At 53.3% G+C, this 21,890-nt stretch overlaps 2 protein-coding genes across 6 annotated transcripts in view; both read left to right on the top strand.

The window, feature by feature from the left end:
• The first annotated feature begins 585 nt into the window (after nucleotides 1-585).
• Nucleotides 586-11,357, top strand: FN3K (fructosamine 3 kinase). Of its 2 annotated transcripts, none has more exons than XM_058703390.1 (6): nucleotides 586-767; nucleotides 3,723-3,919; nucleotides 5,910-6,001; nucleotides 6,311-6,393; nucleotides 9,938-10,060; nucleotides 10,912-11,357. In XM_058703390.1, the coding sequence occupies exons 1-6, from the start codon at nucleotides 627-629 to the stop codon at nucleotides 11,248-11,250; spliced, it is 975 nt and encodes a 324-aa protein (XP_058559373.1). In that variant the 5' UTR covers nucleotides 586-626; the 3' UTR covers nucleotides 11,251-11,357. The 2 variants fall into 2 exon arrangements, with proteins under 2 accessions (XP_058559373.1, XP_058559374.1); XM_058703391.1 differs by having other exon boundaries at nucleotides 588-767; nucleotides 3,768-3,919.
• A 1,553-nt stretch (nucleotides 11,358-12,910) lies between these two features.
• Nucleotides 12,911-21,890, top strand: part of TBCD (tubulin folding cofactor D) — a 161,194-nt gene continuing 152,214 nt past the window's right edge. For 2 of the 4 annotated variants that reach the window (XM_058703380.1, XM_058703379.1), the window contains exons 1-2: nucleotides 12,911-13,237; nucleotides 14,414-14,464. In XM_058703380.1, coding sequence (XP_058559363.1) covers nucleotides 13,054-13,237; nucleotides 14,414-14,464 — 235 coding nt within the window. In that variant the 5' untranslated portion in view covers nucleotides 12,911-13,053. The remainder of the gene's footprint in view (nucleotides 13,238-14,413; nucleotides 14,465-21,890) is intronic. The other 2 variants (XR_009254831.1, XM_058703381.1) reach the window with 1 other exon arrangement.

The following is a 21,890-nucleotide window of genomic DNA, read 5'->3' as shown; positions in this document are numbered from 1 at the left end:
TGGGGTTGGCCACGTTATCAGAACCCCCAGAGCAGTCTCTATCTCTGATGGCCACCAGGTGCCCTGATGAACAAGCCCAACAGAGCAACGAGTATCGCTGGGTAGTGCCTGGGGCTGGATAGGATGTGGTCAAGACCTCTAGCCTTGTTTGGACAGTGTGAGACCTAGCCAGGACTGTGACCTGTGACCTGGGTCCCAGGGACAGTGGGCTCTACCCTAGACTATGTCCTCTAAGTCCTGCTGGGGCCTGGGCAGAGGGCCAGTGAGGGCTCCTGGAACCTCTGGCCGGGGGTGGGGGGTGGTGGTGTCAGGCTCTACAGGGTGGGCCGCACCCCGGATTGTCGGGGCACCCTGACTGTGTGGACACATGCAGAGGGGCACCGCCCCCACTTTAGTCCCCCTCGGGAAGCTCTCTGTCTGCCCTCGCCCTCGGGCTGGGTCCGTTCCCCCACCGCTCGCTCGCGCGGACCTGACCGCACCCGCCACCCGCCACCCGCGCGCAAGGGTTGGACAGCCCGCAGCCCGCAGGCCGCGAGGACCCGGCGCCGCCCCCGCGGAGAGCGAGCTCCGCCCCGGCTGGCGTCTGCGCCGTCCCCGTGCCTCCCGGCCCGAGTCCCCCCCGCCCCATGGAGCAGCTGCTGCGAGCCGAGCTGCGCACCGCGACCCTGCGGGCCTTCGGGAGCCCCGGGGCCGGCTGCATCAGTGAGGGACGAGCCTACGACACGGATGCGGGCCCCGTTTTCGTCAAGGTCAACCACCGGACCCAGGTGCGGCCCCCCAGAAACCCCCTCCCCCGCGGCCTGAGCTGGAGCCTGGAGAGGGGAAGGGGTGGGGGTGGAGGGGCGCAGGTGCGGCCTGGCGTCACTGCGGGGGTCAGGAGCTGGCACCTGCCGGCAAGGAGGACTCAAGCGTTTTCTGCGGGACCCAGGGTTTTGTCAGCTGCAGGATTAATAATCCTGCGCCTGGAGGCACAGGAGTGTTGGTTTTAATTTCTCTACCATCAAGAATGGGGGAGGTGAGGCTTGGAGTCCTGGGATGCTTCTGCCTCTACCCTGGGTCCCAGCGCTGGGTTCCCTCTTCCACAGCCCGTGGGTCCAGCTCAACAGGTGGGAGGAGGCAGAGAGGAGGAGGCCAAGACTCGGTGAGGGACGGAACGAGAGGCTCATGCTGTCTGCTCAGGGGCCTGTGCTTGTGTGGGGCCTGGTTAGTGCCTGCTTAAAGTGTTGCTGTTAAATAGACCGTATATGGAAAATAGTGACACTTTACAAATGGAGAAAGTTGGCCGTAGTTAGTGCCCCCAGCTGCTAAGGATGGCACTCCCTTGGCCCTAGTGGGGGCCTTCACTGAGGCCCCCAGTGCTCTGTGGGCCAGGCCCCTTTGAGGTGCAGCAGTGGTGGTGGGGGTAGGGGCTGCGGGTGGAAGGAATCCTCCCAGCCCCCCTGCAGCAGGGCCCACCTGGGATGGGTGAGAGGTCGGGATTGGTCCAGCAGCCCGGCTCTGTTAGCACAGGGAATTGTTAGGGAATTTCGTTTCAGAACCAGTCGCTCTCAGAATAAGCCCCATGTACCAGGAAGCAGTTTTGGGTTCAGGGTTCATGTGGGGTCTGGAACCCTCCTACTGAAAGCTTCCCCATTTGCCCTTGAAACCCTCGGTGCTGGCACACAGTAGGCGAGCAGGTGACAGGTGAGGCCCTCAGGACACGGGCAGAATGCAGCCCAGGTATTCCCTGCCCCTGTATGTTTGGGGACTGCTGGATGCCCCCTGCGGGGCGCTAGCAACCCCTGCTTCACAATTCCAGGGCTGGGCTGGCAGTTTGGAGGATGCCTTGCCTCGTTTTCCCCTCAGAGACTTTGAATTGAAGGATGGGGTTCTTTTCCTGCGTGGCATTAGATGCTTTGGCCTCATGAGGAATAATTCTATAGGCAGAGGTGTTCAGAAGCATGCTTTCTGTCGCGTACCCGGGGTGAGTGTTCACCTCGTTTAAAATTGGGGTATTTGTGGGAAATATTTTAAAAAATTGTTTTTTTCAATGTTTTTAATTTATTTTTGGGACAGAGAGAGACAGAGCATGAACGGGGGAGGGGCAGAGAGAGAGGGAGACACAGAATCGGAAACAGGCTCCAGGCTCCGAGCCATCAGCCCAGAGCCCGACGCGGGGCTCGAACCCACGGACCGCGAGATCGTGACCTGGCTGAAGTCGGACGCTTAACCGACTGCGCCACCCAGGCGCCCCTGTGGGAAATATTTTAGAAGTAGGACAGCCCTTGGGTCCCAATGGAGGCTGTTCTGCTGCTCCTGGGGCGGCCTGTCTTCTTCCTCGGTGGGGTGTGAGCCTCCTTCCTGCCCCCCCAGGCCCCGCTGGGTGCTTATCTCTGGGGAGAGGCCCTGAACCCAAGCCAGGCCCAGTTGACCTCTCTGCCCCGAATTCTTGCCCAAAATGTGTGTCCCAGTCCCTTTGGCATGCCACCCCACCCTGCCCTTGCGGTTCCTCCTCTCCTGTGATCGCTGGAGGCAGTGAGGTGGGCAGGAAACTTGGAAGGGCACCCATGCCCAGCTCCAGACGCTCCACTGATCCACACTCCAAGGCACCCTACAGATAACCCCTAGCACCCCACTGCATCTCACAGCACCACCCAGACCCTCTGCAGCACCCCCACAGTCCCCTGAGGTACCTTACAACCTCTGTGGCACCTGGCAGCATCCTGCAGTACCCCACTGTGCCCCCAGGCACCCCCGACACTCCCACCGTGCCTCTACAGCCACCCCGACACTCCTACTGTACTCCCCAGGCACCCCCAACACTCCCACTGTACCCCCTGGCCCCCCAACGCTCCCACCATGCCCCTACAGCCCCCCCAACACTCCTACTGTACTCCCCAGTCACCCCAACACTCCCACTGTACCCCGAGGCACCCCCGACACTCCCACTGTACTCCCCACGCACCCCCGACACTCCCACCGTGTCCCAAACACCCCTGACACCCCCACCGTGCCCCCAGGCACCCCGATACTCCCACCGTACCCCCAGGCACCCCCGACACTCCCACTGTACCTCCATAGCACCTCCAACACTCCCATTGTACCCCCCAGACACCCCCAGCATTCCTACTGTACCCTCACAGCATTCCTGTCACTCCCACTGTACCCCCAGGCACCTCTGACACTCCCAGCATGCCCCCCATACCCCGATACTCCCACCGTATCCCCAGGCACCCCAACATTCCCACCATGCTCTCACACACTCCCAACACTCCCAGCGTGCCCCCAGGTACCCCGACACTCACACTGTGCTCCCACAGCACCCCTGACACTCCCACTGTACTCCCCAGGCACCCCGACATTCCCATTGTACCCCGGGCATCCCTGACACTCCCACCATGACCCCGGGCACCCCCGACACTCCCACTGTACCTCCACAGCACCCCCGACACTCCCACTGTGACCCCACAGCACACCCTGGCCCCCAGTAGCACCCCCAGCACCTCCAGAACCTCCCCTGCACCTGTGCTTCCTCACCTCTGGGAGCAAGCACCCAGGGCAGGGGCACCAGCATTCTGTCCGCCCCAAGCCCCAGGCACAGCCTCACCCTTGGATCCCATTTCTATCTGAAGGGGGCCATGTTGCACCCCATTCTCTGAGGGGCTGATGTCTTGCTCTCCAGCTAGCTTTTAGTAACTGTAGGTCCTGGGTGCTTGTGACCCCACTTGGTGGCTTCTGTCCAGGGCTGCAGGGGCCCCTCGGAGCTCATGGCAGTGTTCTGGATGCAGGCCCGGCAGATGTTCCAGGGAGAGATGGCCAGCCTGGAGGCCCTCCAGGCCACAGGCCTGGTTCGGGTACCACGGCCAATCAAGGTGATTGACCTGCCGGGAGGAGGGGCTGCCTTTGTGATGGAGCATCTGAAGATGAGGAGCTTGAGCAGGTGAGTGTGCATGTGTGTGCGCGTGTGCATGTGTGCGTGTGCGTGTGTGAGAGAGTGCGTGAGATTGTGAGATCACGAGATGGAGGGAGAGGGAGTGAGGGAGAGAGGGAGGGGGAGGACAGAGGGATGGGGAGGGAGAGAGGGGGAGGACAGAGGGCAAGGGAGGGAGAGGGGGGAAGGGAGAGAAAGAGAAAAGGAGAGGGAGGGAAAGGGAGAGAGGGAGAGATAGAGAAAAGGAGAGGGAGGGAAAGGGAGAGAGGGAGAGGGAGATGGAGAGAGGAAAAGAGGGAGGGAGAGAGTGAGACAGAGAGAGGGAGGGGGAGAAAGAGGGAGAGAGGAAAAGGGGGAGGGAGAGGGAGAGAGGGAGGGAGGGAGGGGGATGAGAGAGGGAAGGGGAACAGGCTCTTGCTGAGCTGCCAGTGTGGCTCATCAGAGGCAGGGCCAGGAATCCTACCCCTGCCCCCGGGTTCTTGACAGAGACAAGGAGTTCTTGCTTTCTGTGTGTTTTGGCTCCAATGAATCAGCATCAAATTAGCGTGTTGGAACCATCCCTGGCCTCATGCTTTAGAATGCACTCATGTTAGCTCAAACCGGGCCCAGTGAGGTTGATCTAGTAATTATCCGAAGTCCTGAAATTTTTTTCTAATTACTAGAGTTACGTGTATTTTGGGGTGCCTGGGTGGCTCAGTTGGTTAAGTGTCCAACGTCAGCTCAGGTCATGATCTCACTGTAAGTAGGTTTGAGCCCTATGTTGGGCCCTGTGCTGACAGCTCAGAGCTTGGAACCTGCTTCAGATTCTGTGTCTCCCCCTCTCTCTGCCCCTCCTCCCCCAAAATAAATAAACATAAAAAATAAAAGTTATGCAGAGGCGCCTGAGTGGCTCAGCCGGTTAAGTGTTCAACTTAGGCTCAGGTCACGATCTCACCATTCCCGAGTTTGAGCCCCGTGTCGGGCTCTGTGCTGACAGCTTGGAGCCTGGAGCCTGCTTCAGATTCTGTGTCTCCCCCTCTCTCTGCCCCTCCCCTGCTTGTGCTCTATCTCTGTCTCTTAAAAATAAATAAATGTTGGGGCGCCTGGGTGGCTCAGTCGGTTGAGCGGCCGACTTCGGCTCAGGTCATGATCTCACGGTCCGTGAGTTCAAGCCCCGCGTCGGGCTCTGTGCTGACAGCTCGGAGCCTGGAGCCTGTTTCGGATTCTGTGTCTCCCTCTCTCTGACCCTCCCCCATTCATGCTCTGTCTCTCTCTGTCTCAAAAATAAATAAACGTTAAAAAAAAATTAAAAAAAAAATAAATAAATGTTAAAAAAAAGTTGTGTGTATTTTGTTTAAAAAAGGTGGAAAACAAGAACTCACATAAAGAAGACATAAAACCACCTGCAGCTCCATCAGCAAAGAATGGCCCATGCCCATCATGGTGCATGAATAGCATCTCAGTCTGTGTTTTTTAAGTTTATTTATTTATTTTGAGAGAGAGATAGCTTGCACTTGAGTGAGGGAGGGGCAGAGAAAGAATCCCAAGCAGGCTCCACACTGTCAGTGCAGAGCCTGATGTGGGGCTCGATCCCATGAACTGTGAAATCATGACCTGAGCCAAAATCAAGAGTTGGACGTTTAATGGACTGAGCCACCCAGGTGCCCCTCAACCTGTCTTTTATATGTGATTTACATTTGTTTTTTTACAAACCTTCCGAGCTGGTCTTTCCTTAATGTAAGTTTTTAAACCTTTGTTCCTGTTCCCAGCGCCTCCTAAGGCTTCTGTTGACAGACACACACACACACACACACACACACACACACACACACACGCCCCCTGCACTTGTGATTTTATACTATCCTGTTTTTCAGAAAAGGTCATGGCCTACAGTTCATTTTTCCCTTTTTAAAGAATGGAGAGTAGTTTTTAAGGTATTTAAAACAGTTCTCAGAGTGGAGCCTTCTAACTGGTTGTGGTTATTTCTTGTTTTAATTGCTTGCATTTCCTGTATCCTCAGTCAGGCATCAAAACTCGGAGACCAGATAGCAGATTTGCACCTTTACAACCAGAAGCTCAGGGATAAGTCGAAGGAGGAGGAGAACACAGTGGGTACGTTGTGGCCCCTGACCCAGGTGTATCTACCCCGGGGTGGCGCTTGTGGCGATGTGTACAGACTTCCCTTGTGCTGCGTGTGAAGATGAGATTGTTAAATGGGGACTCTGATGGCACTGACGAGTGGGTGGGGTTGGACCCCGGTTACTCCCAGCCCTGTTGTCCAGCACGCCTGGGGCAGGAGGGCCCTGGCGCTCCTCAGACTGTCCCCGTTTGAGCAGTGCAGCCCAGGCCTCTCCCTCTGCTGAGGGGGCTCTGCTGAGGTCTGGCATTGAAGGGGAGGACAACAGCTCTTTCTGCTGACAGGCCGGAGGACTGAGCGTGCTGAGTCCCAGTATGTGAGCAAGTTTGGCTTCCACACGGTGACATGCTGTGGCTTCATCCCTCAGGTGAGAGCCTGGGGGAGGACGTCCCTGCTTAGCTGATGACCATTCCCAGTGCCCCAGTGCTGGTTGCCTTGTCCCTTGTAGGTGACAGGGTGCCATGAAGATTGTCTGATTTCTGAACGCAGGGTGTGAACTGGGGTGTCTGGGAGAGGAGGGCAGACCCCTGAGCTGAGCTTGGCGGAGGTGGGAAGCTGGGGGCTGGGTGGAAGAGCATCTAAGCAGAGGGAACAGCAGGTGCAAAGGCCTTTCTGCAGAGGGTTGTGTGGTGAGTGTGGGGACTGGAGTGGGTGGCAGTGAGGCAGCAGGTGAGGTCAGGGATTAAGTCCTGGCCTTTGTAATTCTCATGACATAAACTCCATTATTTTAAAATGTATGATTTAGTGGTTGTTAGTATACTCACAATGTTGTGCAGCCATCACCACTGTCTCATTACAGAATATTTTCATCGCCCCCAAAATAAATCACATGCTAATTAGCAGTCATCCCCATTCCCCCTGCCCTTGGCCTCTGATAACCACTCACCTCCTTCTGTCTCAGTGGCTTTGCTCATTCTGGACATTTCATATAGTGGAATCATCCAGTAGGTAGCCGTTTGTCCCTCTCTGTCTCTCCCGTGTGGGCAGACGGTGAGCCTCCCAGGTGGATGTCATGTGGGTAAGATCATTATGAAGCCTGAGCCAGATTTTGCGATCCCAGACAGGGGGCAGCCCTCACATCTGGGGTCCCTAGAACTCCACACACACAGTGCTTTTCCAGGCTTGTTGGGACTCCCTGGATCTCTGGTGAAGCCAGCTCCCCTGGGGCCTACACATCTGCCTGGGGCTGGTGGCCCACACAGTTGTACTGGTCCCAGGCAGGTGTGGCTGAATGTGGTCTGGTGTCCTGCTTCAGATGCTGAGTTTAAGAGCTGTTGTGGGCTCTCCAAAGACTCAGTTGACCTTGCCCAGTGACTTATCAAGAACCAAGGAGGGTCGCCTGGGTGGCTCGGTCAGTTAAGCGTCTGACTTAGGCTCAGGTCATGATCTCACCGCTCCTGAGTGAGTTCGAGCCCCACGTGGGGCTCTGTGCTGACAGCTCAGAGCTTGTTGCTGCTTCGGATTCTGTGACTCCCTCTCTCTCTCTGCCCTTCCCCTGCTCATGCTCTGTCTCTCAAAAAATGAATAAATGTTAAAAAAATAAAAATTAAAAAAAAAAAAAGAACCAAGGAATGAAATCATACACAGAGCCCCAGTCTGTGAAGTCAATGAGAATGGGGCTGGTCTCTTAGGGACACAGGCGGCCCCTATGTCCCCCTTTAGACTCCAGGATCAGTGAACCTATTTAGCTCAGCTGCTACTGGCCAGGAAGGGGCCAGGGGCCTCGGAGGGGCCAGGGAGGGGCCTGGGAGGGGGTAAGGGGTGGGCAACGGGCCAGGGAGGGGGAAGGGTCCTGGGAGGGGCGGGGCTGGGGAGGGGCCTGGGAGGAGCAAGGGGCGGGAAAGGGGCGGGCAAGGAGCTAGGGAGGGGCAAGGGGACTGGGAGGGGGAAGGGGCCTGGGAGGGGCAAGGGGCCAGGGAGGGGCCGGGGAGGGGCTGGAGAGGGGCAAGGGGCCAGGGAGGGGGAAGAGGCCTGGGAGGGGCTGGGGAGGGGCCAGGGAGGGGCAAAGGGGGCTGGGCGGGGCTGGGGAGAGGCCGGGGAGGGGCAAGGGGTCAGGAGAACACTTAGTCCACCTCTTCCTTTTGTGACAGATGGTCCTGGATGGAGCACCTGTCCCAGCCCAGAAATTGCAGGAGGGTCCTACTCCTTGGGAGGATGAGTGGGCCCTTAACTGCCCTTAACCAGACGCTTAACCAACGGAGCCACCAAGGCGCCCCAATATTTATCTAGTTTTGAGAGAGAGAGAGAGAGAGAGACAGAGACAGAGACAGAGACAGTGTGTGAGCAGGGGAGAAGGGCAGAGAGAGGGAGACAGAATCAGAAGCAGGCTCCAGGCCCTGAGCTGTCAGCACAGAGATTGACACGGGGCTCGAACTCACCAACCATGAGATCATGACCTGAGCCAAAGTTGGACGCTTAACCGACTGAGCCACCCAGGTGCCTCAAACCACACACTTGAAGTGTACAAAGTGATAAGTTTTGGCATGCAGAGGTACCTGTGAACCAGTTCCCATGGTTGGGGTGCGTATATGCATCACCTGAAGCGTTCTCCTACCCTTCCCTGACCCTGGGCGCCATGGATCTGCTTTCTGTCACTGTAGGTAAATTTGTATTTCATAGAACTTAGTATAAATGGAATCATACATTACGTGCCTTTTTCTGGCTTCTTTCACTCAGTTTAATCATTTCATGATATTCATCTATGGTGTTGCAAGTGTTCAGAGTCCGTTCCTTCCTACGATGAACCAGTCTGTTTACCCATTTACCTGCTGACGGGCGTCTGAGTAGTTTCCAGGTTTCGCTTCCACAAATAAAGCTGCTGAACCTTTGTGTACAAGAGTTTGTTTAGACACATGCTTCCATTTATCCTAGGTAATTGCCTAGGAGGGAAATGGCCAGGTCATATAGTAGGTTCACATTTAACTTTTTAAGAAAAATACTGCAGAAATACTTTCCCAAGTGATTGTACCATGTTACATTCCCACCGGCAGGGGGTGAGGGTTCCAGTTCCTCCACATCCTTGCCACTCTTGGTGGTTTCCATTTAAAATTCAAGCTCTCCAGGGGCGCCTGTGTGGCTTGGTCGGTTGAGCGTCCGACTTCGGCTCAGGTCATGATCTCACGGTCCGTGGGTTCAAGCCCCGCGTCGGGCTCTGTGCTGACGGCTCGGAGCCTGGAGCCTGTTTCGGATTCTGTGTCTCCCTCTCTCTGTGACCCTCCCCCATTCATGCTCTGTCTCAAAAATAAATAAACGTTAAAAAAAATTTTTTTTAAAATAAAAAATAAAATTCAAGCTCTCCTGGTGAGTGTGCAGTGGTGTCTCACTGACGTTTTATTTCCCCTGATGGTTAATGATGTGGAACATCTGTTCATGAGCCTATTTGCCATATATTAGGGGTACAGAAATTTAGGATTGTTACGTCCTCTTTATCAATTAACTTGCTTTCCATTGTGAAATGACCTCCTTTATATTCTCTCCTCTGAAATCTACCCTGTCTGATATTAACATAGCCATTCTGGCTTTTCTTTCGACTAGTGTTAGCATGTATAAAGTGCATTTCTTGTACACAGCTTGGAATCAAGTCTTGCTTTATTTTTCCAACCTGTCTCTGCCCTTTAACTAGGGTATTTAGACCCTTTGCGTTTAATGTACTTATTGATGTGGCTAGGGGTGAATCTGTCATTTTGCTGTTTGTTTTCTATTTGTCCTATCTGTTCTATGTTTCCCCTTTTCCTGTTCATCTGCCTTCTTTTGGACTATTTTTAATGACTCCATCCTATCTCCTCTGTTGGCTAGCTGTAATATTTGTTGTGTTCTGTTAGTGGTTGTCCTGGGGTTTGGGCAGTCTCCATGTATAGCTGTCCTGTGAGCACCAGCTGCAGCAGCATCAGCCTTGGCCCCTTGTCGCCCAGGTGAATGAGTGGCAGGATGACTGGTCGACCTTCTTTGCCCGGCACCGTCTCCAAGCACAGCTGGACCTCATTGAAAAGGACTATGCTGACCGAGAGGCACGAGAACTGTGGTCACAACTACAGGTGGGTGCAGAGGCTATTCTCTGGGAGAGGGGCTGTTCTTTTATGGGCTATCCTCCATATTTGTGTGGAGCCCTCTGGTAGAATGGAGCCATGGAGCAGAGCTGGTCAAGTGTGGACACATAAGTGCCTGACTATTGGCCTGATGGGGAAACTGGGAAGGGGAAGGTACCTGAGGGCATACTTGGCCCCTGAGTACAACTTTCACTGGCTAGGTCACCAAATACTTAACCTCAAACATAGGTGCCTGGCCCATAAATTGTGGCATTTACTATTGCTTTCTTATCCACTCTTACCCTGTCCTTTTCTTCTTTTCCAAAGCACGAATGTCTCACCTCTTGGAGATGTGGCCAGCAGATGCCCCAGAGTGACTAGTTTAAAATATAACTCTCAAAATGTTAAAAACAGAATTTGTGTGTCATTCCAGGGTGAAATTTAACTCATTAATGAAATAACCCATAGCACTCGTAGTATACAGAACAGGTGCAGACATATGTGTTCTGTGAAATTAAAGAATGGTGGAGAAAGTTTGCTAAATTACCCCCCCCCCCCAAAAAAAAACCCCTCCATTCAGGTTATACGGTTCACAGTCTACACGACCACATCCACTGAGGTCGCTATTGTATGGAAGTCATTAGGGCTGTGGAATTTCCAAAACTAAATTAGTAAATAGTACAATGATGTTGCATTCTCTTGGACTCAGTCGATCCCCTCATCTCTGGGCTTGGTAGACTGGGCTATGGTTGGACCCTGAACAAACATGAGGTCATCTCTGCCTTATTTCCAAGTATTGGGTGAAGAGGCTGTGGCTCATAGGCCCATGATGACTCTGTGTGCAATAATTATTTTCTTAGGTGAAGATCCCGGATCTGTTTTGTGGTCTAGAGATCGTCCCTGCCCTTCTTCATGGGGATCTCTGGTCAGGAAACGTGGCTGAGGATGACTCAGGGCCTATTGTTTATGACCCAGCTTCCTTCTATGGACATTCTGAATTTGAACTGGCAATTGCTTTGATGTTCGGGGGGTTTCCCAGATCTTTCTTCACTGCCTACCACCGGAAGATTCCCAAGGCTCCGGGGTTTGACAGGCGGCTCCTGCTCTATCAGCTCTTTAACTACCTGAACCACTGGAACCACTTTGGGCGGCAGTACAGGAGCCCGTCCCTGGGCACCATGAGGAAGCTTCTCAAGTAGCAGCCAGCCTACATCCCCTGCCTCCCTGCTTAGTGAGTAACTCTGGGTGGCAACACCAGAGGTGGTTTCCGGGACTAATAAAGTCCGGCTGGGCTTCAGGGATGGAAGTGTGTGTGTGTTTGTTCACCTGTGTCTCCATCCTCCATGCAGTTGGGCTAGTTTGCAGAGGACCCGGAGCACCTGACAGATTTCCAACAGCCTCATTATGTGTCATGATCCAGGGGGAATTTGGGTATTTTCATGATGTTATAGAAACACATCTGGGATGCGTTTAGGTGGATTTGCCTAGGTGGAAGTTGGGGTCACATCTCCCTGTGGACTCAGGGCTCCTGTTTGTGCCTTAGGCAGAGTTGGAGACCAGGAGATGGGTCTCACCTCTTGAGCAGCACCTCTGGGGCTGAGTGGGGCTCTGAGTGCCCTCCCTACTGAGGCGGGGCAGATGGAAGGAAAGGCCCTGGATATCGTGGGGACCAGGCATTTGGACCGCAGCCACTGCCCAGCGCTGCTCCCACACTCCATTTTCCAGCTGGAGTGTTTTCTGCTGGATAAAAAGGGGGCGAGGGCAGGGGAAGAGCCTTGGTCAGTGGGTGTCCACTGTGGTCAGGTGGCTGGGGTGGCCAGTTGGTTGGAGATGCCGGGGCTGTCATCCGTGAAGGGAGGGCCCAGGGCAAGCTACATCAGGGTAGGGTCTGCGGGGCACTGGCCGCTCACAGTGCGGGGCTGGAGACGAGACCACGCCTTTATTACTCCTTGCAAAATTACCAATTTCCCAGTGATAAGGGCGCCCAAATTTCTTTTTTCTGAGACTGTTTGTCCAGCGGGCCTCGCGGTCAGGAGACTGGTCCCATTGACAGGTGTGAGCCTGTTAAGACTTTCTAGAAAGAACACCCCGGAGGCATCCTTCCAGACAATTGACATTTCAAAACAGAAACTGCCTTTGTCGCAAAACTCAGGTTTGTGGGATGTGACAGTGCGACGGGGGGGGGGGGAGACGGGCCCCACGTGGGGGATGGGGCCTGGTTCTCCTCCGGCTACTGGGGCCGCGACACCGCCGCCAAGCGCAGGTCACTGCGCCCACCCCTACTGCCACGGGTAGAGATTTTCCCCAACCAACGAGCTCAGACCCCGCCTTCGCGTTCGGACTCACCCCCCCCCCCCCCGCCCCCGCCCTGGCCACACCCACAGGCTCAGACCTCACCCCACCCCGACCACACCCACAGGCTCCGTCCCCACCCCACCCACGGGCTCAGAGGCTTTCCCCCGATCCCACCTCGATCCCACCCACAGGCCCAGTCCCCATTCCCCCCGAGCTCAGATTTCCACCCCCTCCGCCCAACCTCACGAGCGAGCTCAGGCCCGGTTCCTCGCCTCGACCCTACCGACAGGCTCAGACCCCACCCCACCCCGCCCCGAGCTCAGACTGCCCCCACAACTCCCACCCACCCCACCCCAATCGAAAGCACCACCTCATACCCCGCCCTGCCTTCTCTCTGGCCCCGCCCCCAGGCCGCGCATCAGGCTCCGGTCCCCGGACTTCCCGGCTGCGCGGGATCCAGGCTCTCTTTCACGCGGGCCCCGCCCCACAAGGCCCGGCCCCGCCTCCTTGCGCACTATTTTGGCGGCCGGCGCGTCCCGTAGCGGGTCCGAGGCGCGAGGTCGGAGGTCGTGGGGCGGGGCCAGCGTCGGTAGCCGCCCCCTCTGCCTCAGCAGTAGTACCTCCGTCTGCATTAGCCGGCATCCCCCGTCCCGGTGCTCGGGCGGGGCCGAGCTTCCAGTCCACAGGCGCGGTCCGGAGCAGCGAGGATGGCTCTGGGCGAGGAGCCGGCCGCGGGCGCGCCGGAGGACGGGGCGGAGGACGAGGCGCTGGCCCGCGGCGGCTTCCTCGAGTCGTTCTGCGAGAGCGCGGAGACGCGCGCGCTGCTCGCCCGCCTGCCGGCGGTGCTCGGCGACCGTGCGGCCCGGGAGGGCGCCCTGGAGCGGTTCCGAGGTGCGCGTGCGGCCCGGGACCGGTGGCCTTCTGTACGCGCTCTCGGGCCGCAGCTGCTGCTTTCCCCGTGCGATGGTTGCCCCCTGCCGCGCACCTGTGGGAGCCGGGCGTGTGTGCTAGGGCGGCCTCACCTGGAGGCGCCGGGGCCGCGGGCCCTGCCTTTCCCGCCTGTCATCGGAGGGCGGGGTTGTGCAGGGTCCCGCGTGAGGACACCGGCGTGGACCTCGCCAGGGCGGCCCCGGCTCTCGGGGACGGCCGTGCGGACCGGGAGGGAGGGACAGGAGAAGCAGACGGGGACCAGAGCGCCGCAGACCACGGGATCTCCGACCCCACCCGGCGGGGTAGCGGCGGGCGGCGCAGCCCAGGCTCGGGGCACGGTGGGCGGTGGGTCGCGCGCGCGGTAGTTCCCCTTAAGGTGTCAGCTCTCCCAGCTTGCACCTTTGCAGCCGTCTCTCGGGAGCAGCTCGTGAGGGCTCCCTGGGCCCCACCGCTGGGCGGTCAGGCTTTTGTCGTCCAGGAAAACCACCTTCGCGGGCCCTTCTTGCTCACGAAGTTTCGGCGTGGGTTTGTGCTCTTGCTTTATCAGGACGGCCCTCTGACTTTGAGAGAGGGGCAGTGTGGCGGCTGCCCTGACAAAGCATATGCTCTGGTGACACACCCCAGGGTTTTTACGTCCCGCTTGCCGCTCGGGCGCCTTGCCTCCTTGCTCTGAGGCTGTTTCTTTGGCCGTGAACCGGGGGTTCAAAAACAAGACCTTGTGCACACGACTGCCGAGAGGCTGAGGGCACGTCGGGGGGCCAGCGAAGGCCCTTTTTCCCCTCCTGGGAAGTTGTCACAGGTGCAGGTGTGTGGCAGGTGGCCGCGGGATCTGACAGCTGTGCCAGCGGCCGCTGGGGTCTGCGGGGTCGGGCGTGGGGAGAAGTGGGTGCGGGGAGGTGTCTTGTCTGGTGAAGGGGAGGACTTGTGACTCGAGGAGGGAGCAAAGAAAGGTTCAGAGGAGGTGGGGGAACGGGGTCCAGAGGAAGGCGCTCCGCGCACGCGGGGAGGAGGGGCCGGCGGGTGGTGGTGGGGAGCCACCTAGGTGGCCTGTGCCCCAGGGGCTGCGCCGCGCAAGGCGGCGAGGGAAAGCGGGCATGTCTGCCCCAGCGAAGCTAACCCTCGTGTTTTCCTTCTTAGTGATCATGGACAAGTACCAGGAGCAGCCTCACCTGCTGGACCCACACCTCGGTAAGAACAGAGGCCGCTCCTCCTGCGGTGGGTCCTTCGGTCACACGTGTGTGCCCGCCGCCGCGGCGCCACGACGCATTGCCCCGGTCTTGTTTGTTCTTCGCGGGGTCTCGGCACCCCTTGCTCGTAGTGTGAATTTTAATGTTTTCCAGGCACATTTTGTTAGCGCCCAGCCCTCTACGGGGATCACCGTCGAAGGGTGATGAGTTGTCTGTGTAGATGGAGACACGGAGGCTCCGGCTTCCTTAACTCAATTTAAGGGCACTGACTTTTGTGTTTCTTTTGTTTTTCATTGTTTGTTTATTGTCATTTTATGTTTGTTTATTTTTGAGATAGAGAGAAGGAGAGAGAGCGGGCATGAGTGGGGGAGGGAGGGAGAAAGGGAGACAGAGGGTCCGGGCAGGCGGTGTGCTGTCAGCACAGAGCCTGACCTGGGGCTCGAAGTCGAGAACTGTGAGATCGCTCAGAGCCTGACCTGGGGCTCCAAGTCGAGAACTGTGAGATCCTGACCTGAGCGGGTACCCCTTATTTTTGACTTGTTTCATCCTGATAACACTTTTTTTTATATGCAAAAGTAACACTTCTGGTGGTGAACTTAGGAAGGAGGAAGGTAGGAAAGGCAGCACGGGGTGGGGGGTGGGGGCTGGGTGCCGGAGCCCCAGGCCAGGCTGCCTGGGTGTGCATCTCAGTGCAGCCCCTCAGCGGCTGTGGCCTGAGTTTCCCCACCTGTAGAATGGGGATTATTAGCACTACCTGTCCCACAGGGCTGTTGAAACTTTACACGTTACCGTGTGAGGCCTTGAGCGTCAGCTTTAGTGTACACATACGTGCCTTTTAAAAAGTGGGCTGGTGGTGTGCTGCTTTCCTCTTCAGGTAACCTTGAAGGTTTTGTGCAAGGCAAGCTTTCTGAGCGGTCCCCTGTCTCAGGCAGAAGAAATACGTTTCATCCTGGCTCGGTGAAGACAGAAGGCACGGTTCCCTCACCCACTGTTACCAAGTCCAAGTTTCTTTTTCAGGAGTCTGTTTTTGCTGCTGAAAGTTTCTAGAACTTGATATTTCAGAGGCGTGTGACGTGCTCTGGGTCTTTTCTCTCATGCTGGTCAGTCTGAGGCTGAAGACTTGCATCCTTTGGCACAGGGGACTTCTGGTGTGGCGCTGGTCATTTGTCCGCTTCCGCTTTCTCTTTCTGGGGAGCCTGTGGACTGCATGTTGAGTTTCCAGGAGTGACCTTCTGGCCCCTTAGCTTTTCCCACATAGTTTTGCTTTTTAATCTTTGTTTCGCACATGAAGATGTTCTTGAATTTATTTTGTCCACAGTTTTTACCATCTAAGGGCTCTTGTCCTTGGTTTGCTATTTTTGACAGTTGTCTTCTGGGTCGTGTTTTCTCTCTGGGGACTACATGGCTGGCTGCTGGGTGCTGTCGCACTGTGGGGGAGGGTCCCACTGTGGGCCTCCTAGCCCAGAGTGCCAACTCCCGGTTGAGTCAGGCTCTGACTGGCTGTTGTCAGCTGCTTCCTGGCTTCCTCTCAGACCTACTCTCTTCAGAGCATCTCTGTCCAGTAGAGAATTGGGTGATGACGGAATGTTCTAGATCTGTGCTATCTGGTAAAGTCACCAGTTGCCAGATGTGATTGCTGAGCACTTGAGTGACATATGGCTAGGGTGACTGAAGAACGTAATTTTATTTTATTTTTTGTTTATTTAAAAAATGTTTGTTTATTTTGAGAGAGAGAGCACGCAAGCTGTGAGGCAGAGGGGCAGAGGAGGGAGGGAGAGAGAATCCCGGGCAGGCTCTGTCCCATCAGCTCAGGGTCTGATGCAGGGCTTGATCTCAGGAACTGAACTGTGAGATCATGACCTGAGCCAAAATCAAGAGTCAGACGCTTAACCAACTGAGCTACCCAAGCACACCCCCTGAAGAACTGAATTTTAAATTTTATTTGACTTAGGGGCGCCTGGGTGGCTCAGTCTGTTAAGCGTCCAACTTCTGCTCAGGTCATGATCTCATGGTTCGTGGGTTCGAGCCCTGTGTCGGGCTCTCTGCTGACAGCTCAGAGCCTGGAGCCTCCTTTGGATTCTGCGTGTCCCACTCTCTTTGCCCCTCCCCTGCTTGTGCACGCAACGCATGTGCGTTCTCTCTCTCTCTCTCTCTCTCTAATATAAACATTAACAAAAAGTTTTTAAAAATTTTATTTGACAAAAAAGCAAACCCAAATGTGGCTAAATTTTGGCTGTGGGGCCCAGCACTCTAGGGAGGTAGACCTCTGGTCTTCTGCCCACGAGGGCAAGGGCTGGGGGACCTTAGAGCACTCATCCTGTTTGCGACCCTTCCTGCGTCCTGCGCTGGCCGGTTCCCGGCACCTCGGCTCTGCCTGCCGGGCTGCTTCGGTTACCACAGGTTTCCCTGCCACCGTCCAGTTTCCAAGTCACAGCTGACATCTCTTGGCTGTTGTTTCTTTTTCTTTTTTTCTTTGTGGGTTTGTATCTCTTTATTTCGTTTTCCTGGGACTTTGGGGGTGAGGGTTGCTGAGATAAGCATGTGGAATAATCTGCTTTTCTGGTTTCTGTTCTTGTGGAATGGCTGTGCTGGCTTTCAGAATCTCTGCGAGTCCAGTTCTGACTGTTCTCTGCCATTCTCTCCAGTTCACCTCTTTCCTCAGGCGTCAGCTTTTGTGCGTATTTTGGTCTTTTCATGTTACTATTTCTGTCCGTATTTAAGACCAAACGGATGTAGATGAGGGCTCCTCTGCTTCTTTTTTGTAAGTTGGAGTGTTTCCGGCTAGACCCATGCTGAATGAATTCTGTCAGGCAGCCCCATTTGGGGCAGTGTGGTGAGTGAATGAGCAGATTTTTTGTGGGAGCAGGTGAGTTGGTTGAGTTTTCTACTAATTGGGGATGTTCCAGATGCTGGGATGAAGCCTTTCCTTTATCTGGGGTGCTCACGTTTCCTCCGGAGAACGCTTCACTTGCCCTAAGTGGGTTGTTGAGTTTTGCTCTGGGATGAAAGCTGCTTGTGCTCATGAGGTGTAGCTCACACGCCGTCGAGTTCAGCCTCGTGTGCGCATACTTCATTGGTTTTATTTTTTTAATTTTTATTTTTATTAAAAAAAAAATTTTTTTTAATGTTTATTTACTTTTGAGAGAGACAGAGACAGAATGCAAGTGGGTTAGGGGCAGAGAGAGAGGGAGACACAGAATCCAAAGCAGCCTCCAGGCTCCGAGCTGTCAGCACAGAGGCCGACGTGGGGCTCGAACCCACGAACCATGAGATCATGACCTGAGCCGAAGTCAGACGCTCAACGGACTGAGCCACCCAGGCGCGCCCCTACTTCATTGGTTTTAGTACATCACAGAGTCATGTAGCCATCACTACTAACTCCCTAATGTTTCATCACCCCCAGGAGAAGCCCATATCCATCAACGGTCCCCCCCACCCTCACTCTCCTGCCAGCCCCTGGCAACTGCTAATCTGTTTTCTGTCTGAATTTCTTATAAATGTTCATTGTGAGCATTTCATATAATGGAGTCAGACAATATGTCTTTTGTTTTTTGTTTCTATTTATTTATTTATTTATATTTATTATTTTTTCAATATATGAATTTTGTTTCTTTTTAAAGATTTTATTTTTAATTTAAAAATTTTTAATTTTATTTTTTTAATATTTCTTTTTTTAAATGTATGTTTATTTTTGAGAGAGTGAGTGTGTGAGCAGGGGAGGGAGACACAGAATCTGAAGCAGGATCCATGCTCCCAGCTATCAGAGCAGATCCTAAAGTGGGGCTTAAACTCACAAACCATGAGATCATGATCTGAACAGAAGTGGACGCTTGACCAACTGAGCCACCCAAGTGCCCCTGATTTTTTTTTTTTTGAATGTTTATTTATTCTTGAGAGAGAGAGAAAGACACAGAGTGTGAGTGGGGGAGGGTCAGAGAGAGAGAGAGAGAGAGGGAGACACAGAATCCGAAGCAGGCTCCAGGCTCTGAGCTGTCAGCACAGAGCCTGATGTGGGGCTCGAACTCACGAACCGTGAGATCATGGCCTGAGCTGAAGTTGGACGCTTACCCAACTGAGCCACCCAGGCGCCCCTGATTTTTTTTTTTTTTTTTAATGTTTTTATTTTTGAGAGACAGAGAGTGCATAGGTGCGAGAGGAGGTGGGGCAGAGAGAGGGGGACAGACGATCTGAAGCGGGCTCTGTGCTGACAGCAGAGAGCCCCATGTGGGGCTTGAACTCACAAGCCATGAGATCATGACCTGAGCCAAAGTCAGATGCTTAACCTCTTAACCGACTGAGCCACCCAGGCACCCTAGACAATAGGTCTTATGTGACTGGCTTCTTTAACTGGGTGTAATGTTTAAAGTTCGCTGTGCAATGAAATACTTTACTAGTTTTTCAGTTTCTTTGGGTTTTCTAAGCAGGTAAATAATTATATAGTCTGTAAGTAATGCTAGTTTGATCTCTTTATCTGTCGATATACACTTTCATTCTTCCTTTAAAGTGTTCAAAGCTACCTTTGATGAGATATAATTTACATGCAATAAAACGCACCCATCCTAAGTATACAGTTTGAGTTTTGACAAACGTATGTATCTCCACCACCATCAAGGTGTAGAACATTTCTGTCCTCCCATGAGGTTAAGTGAACTGTGTCCCTTTGCAGTTAGTTGCCCTCATCTTGGCCCTGGGCAACCACTGACCTACTTTACTCTCTGGCTTCTTTATGTTAAAATAGTATTCTTAAGGCTTCTCCATATTACATGTTTTAGTACTTTGCTCATTTTCTGTTGAACCACAATTTGTTTATCCTTTCACCCTGTTGATGGACATTTGGGTTGTCTCCAGTTTGGGGCTGTTATTAATGCTACTGTGACATTTGCAGACAGTCCTTTGGGCTGACATGTGTTTCCATTTCTATTGGATAAATCTGTAAGAGTGGAATTGTTGGGTTGTATAGTAAATATGTGTTTTTTATGATAAACTTTTATGATGAATTGCCATACTGTTTTCATAAAGGTGGTGCCATTTTACATTTCAACCAACAACCTATGAGAATTTCAGTTGCCCTACATCCTCATCATCACTTAGTATTGCCAGTCTTTCTGATTGTAGCCTACGTTTTTGTGGGAATGTGGTGGTATATCACTACAGTTTTACTCTGCATTCCCTAGATGTGAGTTGCAGTCTTTTATGTTGAGTAAGACTCAGCCCAGCACAGCGTCTGTTTTGTTGAAAGTTCTATGTGCACTTGAGAGGAATGTCTATTCAGCTGATGTTGGGTAGAGTGCCCTGTAAGTGTCATTTAGGTAGGGTGATTCATACTGTTATATAGGCCTTTTATGTCCATATTGATTTTTTTTCACTTGTTCTGTCAGTTCCTGAGAGTACCGAAATCTCTAACTATGATGATAAATTTGTCTTTTTCCTTTCCGCTCTCTCAATTTGGCTCTGTAATTTGGCGTATGTGGTTATAGGAGTCTTGAGTCTTCATGACTAATTGATCCTTACATCATTATGAAATGTTCTGTTTATCTCTGTAATATTACATGTTTCAAAATATGCTTTGTCTGACACTGATATGGCTGCTCTGGCTTTTTTTTTTTTTTAAGTTGAAAGAGAGAGCGTGCATGCACATGCCAGCAGGGGAAGACGCAGAGAGAGAGAGGGCAAGAGAGAATCCCAGGCAGGCTCTATGCTGTCAGTGCCGAGCCTGATGTGGGGCTCGAAGTCATGAACTGTGTGATCATGACCTGAGCCAAAATCCCTGAGCCGAAATCAAGAGTCGGATGCTTAACCGACTGAGCCACCCAGGCACCCCTGCTCGGGCTTTCTTATAATTCATGATTGTTTGGTATGGCTTTTCTTCCTATTAACATTTAAAAAAAAAAATTAAAGGGGCGCCTGGGTGGCGCAGTCGGTTAAGCGTCCGACTTCAGCCAGGTCACGATCTCGCGGTCCGTGAGTTCGAGCCCCGCGTCAGGCTCTGGGCTGATGGCTCGGAGCCTGGAGCCTGTTTCCGATTCTGTGTCTCCCTCTCTCTCTGCCCCTCCCCCGTTCATGCTCTGTCTCTCTCTGTCCCCAAAATAAATAAAAAAAAAAAAATGTTGAAAAAAAAAAAAAATTAAAAAAATTTTTTTTAGAGAGAAGTGGGGGAGAGAGGCAAAGGGGCAGGATGGGGGGGTGGAGAGAGAAAGAGAATCTTTTTTTTTTAATGTTTATTTTTGAGAAAGAGAGAGCGAGTGCGCAGGCACTGGGGAGGGACAGAGAGAGGAGACACAAAATTGGAAGCAGGCTCCAGGCTCTGAGCTGTCAGCACAGAGCTCTATGGGGGGCTCAAACTCACAAGCTATGAGATCATGACCTGAGCTGAAGTCAGGCACTTAACCCACTGAGCCACCCAGGTGCCCTGGGAGAGAGAATCTTTTTTTTTTTTTTAAAAATTTTTTTTCAACGTTTTTTATTTATTTTTGGGACAGAGAGAGACAGAGCATGAACGGGGGAGGGGCAGAGAGAGAGGGAGACACAGAATCGGAAACAGGCTCCAGGCTCCGAGCCATCAGCCCAGAGCCTGACGCGGGGCTCGAACTCACGGACCGCAAGATCGTGACCTGGCTGAAGTCGGACGCTTAACCGACTGCGCCACCCAGGCGCCCCTAGGAGAGAGAATCTTAAGCAGGCTCCATGCTCAGTGCGGAGCCTGACACAGGGCTCAATTCCACGACCCTGGGATCATGACCTGACCCAAAATCAAGAGTTGGACACTTAAACGACTGAGCTACCAGGCACCCCATCCCCCTTTAACTCAGTGCTTCTTGGTAGTTGTTCTTACCTGGCCTTGTGGAAGACTTGAGGGGACCTCTGTAGATGACTGGAGCTCATTCTCTGCATTCCTTTCTCTTCATTACCCTGTCCTGTGGATGTTAGTGGACTTAGCCTCCTTGAACCTCTGTCTCTGCTCTGCGTCCCCACTCCCTGTACTGAGTTCTGCATGTCACCTCCTGGCAGACAGCCTGGGCAGCTGTGGATCCCAGTCCGTTTGTTTCCTTGAACTGCCTGTTCCAGTATCGCTGAATGTATATTTGTCATATATTTGTCTAGTTTTCTAATTTTTGGTGGTAGGGCAATTCTGTATGATTTATTCCTTTATAACTGGAAGCAGAAATCTTTTATTCTGCCTTATTACATTGGCTAGAATGTGATTATCACTAAATCATAGTAGTTGTAGGAGGTATCTTCTATAAAGCACAATAGTAGATATTGGTTTGACATAGAATAATTCTTAAATATAAGAATATTTCTCTTGCATTAAAATTCAGAAATTTTTAAAAATGTTTACTTAATTTACTTTTGAAAGAGAGCTTACGCGCATGCTTGTGTGTACTCATACAAGTTGGGGAGGGGCAGGGAGGGAGACATAGAATCTG

This window comes from Neofelis nebulosa, chromosome 16 (assembly GCF_028018385.1).
Source record: "Neofelis nebulosa isolate mNeoNeb1 chromosome 16, mNeoNeb1.pri, whole genome shotgun sequence".
Classification (NCBI taxonomy): Eukaryota; Metazoa; Chordata; class Mammalia; order Carnivora; family Felidae; genus Neofelis; species Neofelis nebulosa.
Note: the sequence above shows the minus strand (reverse complement) of the source record. Positions and strands in the feature narration are given on the sequence as shown.

Excerpts from the sequence above, each read along its gene's own strand:
- FN3K (XM_058703390.1), top strand. The coding sequence starts at position 627 with ATGGAGCAGCTGCTGCGAGCCGAGCTGCGCACCGCGACCCTGCGGGCC. Across the intron at positions 3,920-5,909 it reads AAGATGAGGAGCTTGAGCAG|TCAGGCATCAAAACTCGGAG; the intron begins GTGAGTGTGCAT and ends CTGTATCCTCAG. Across the intron at positions 10,061-10,911 it reads AACTGTGGTCACAACTACAG|GTGAAGATCCCGGATCTGTT; the intron begins GTGGGTGCAGAG and ends TTATTTTCTTAG.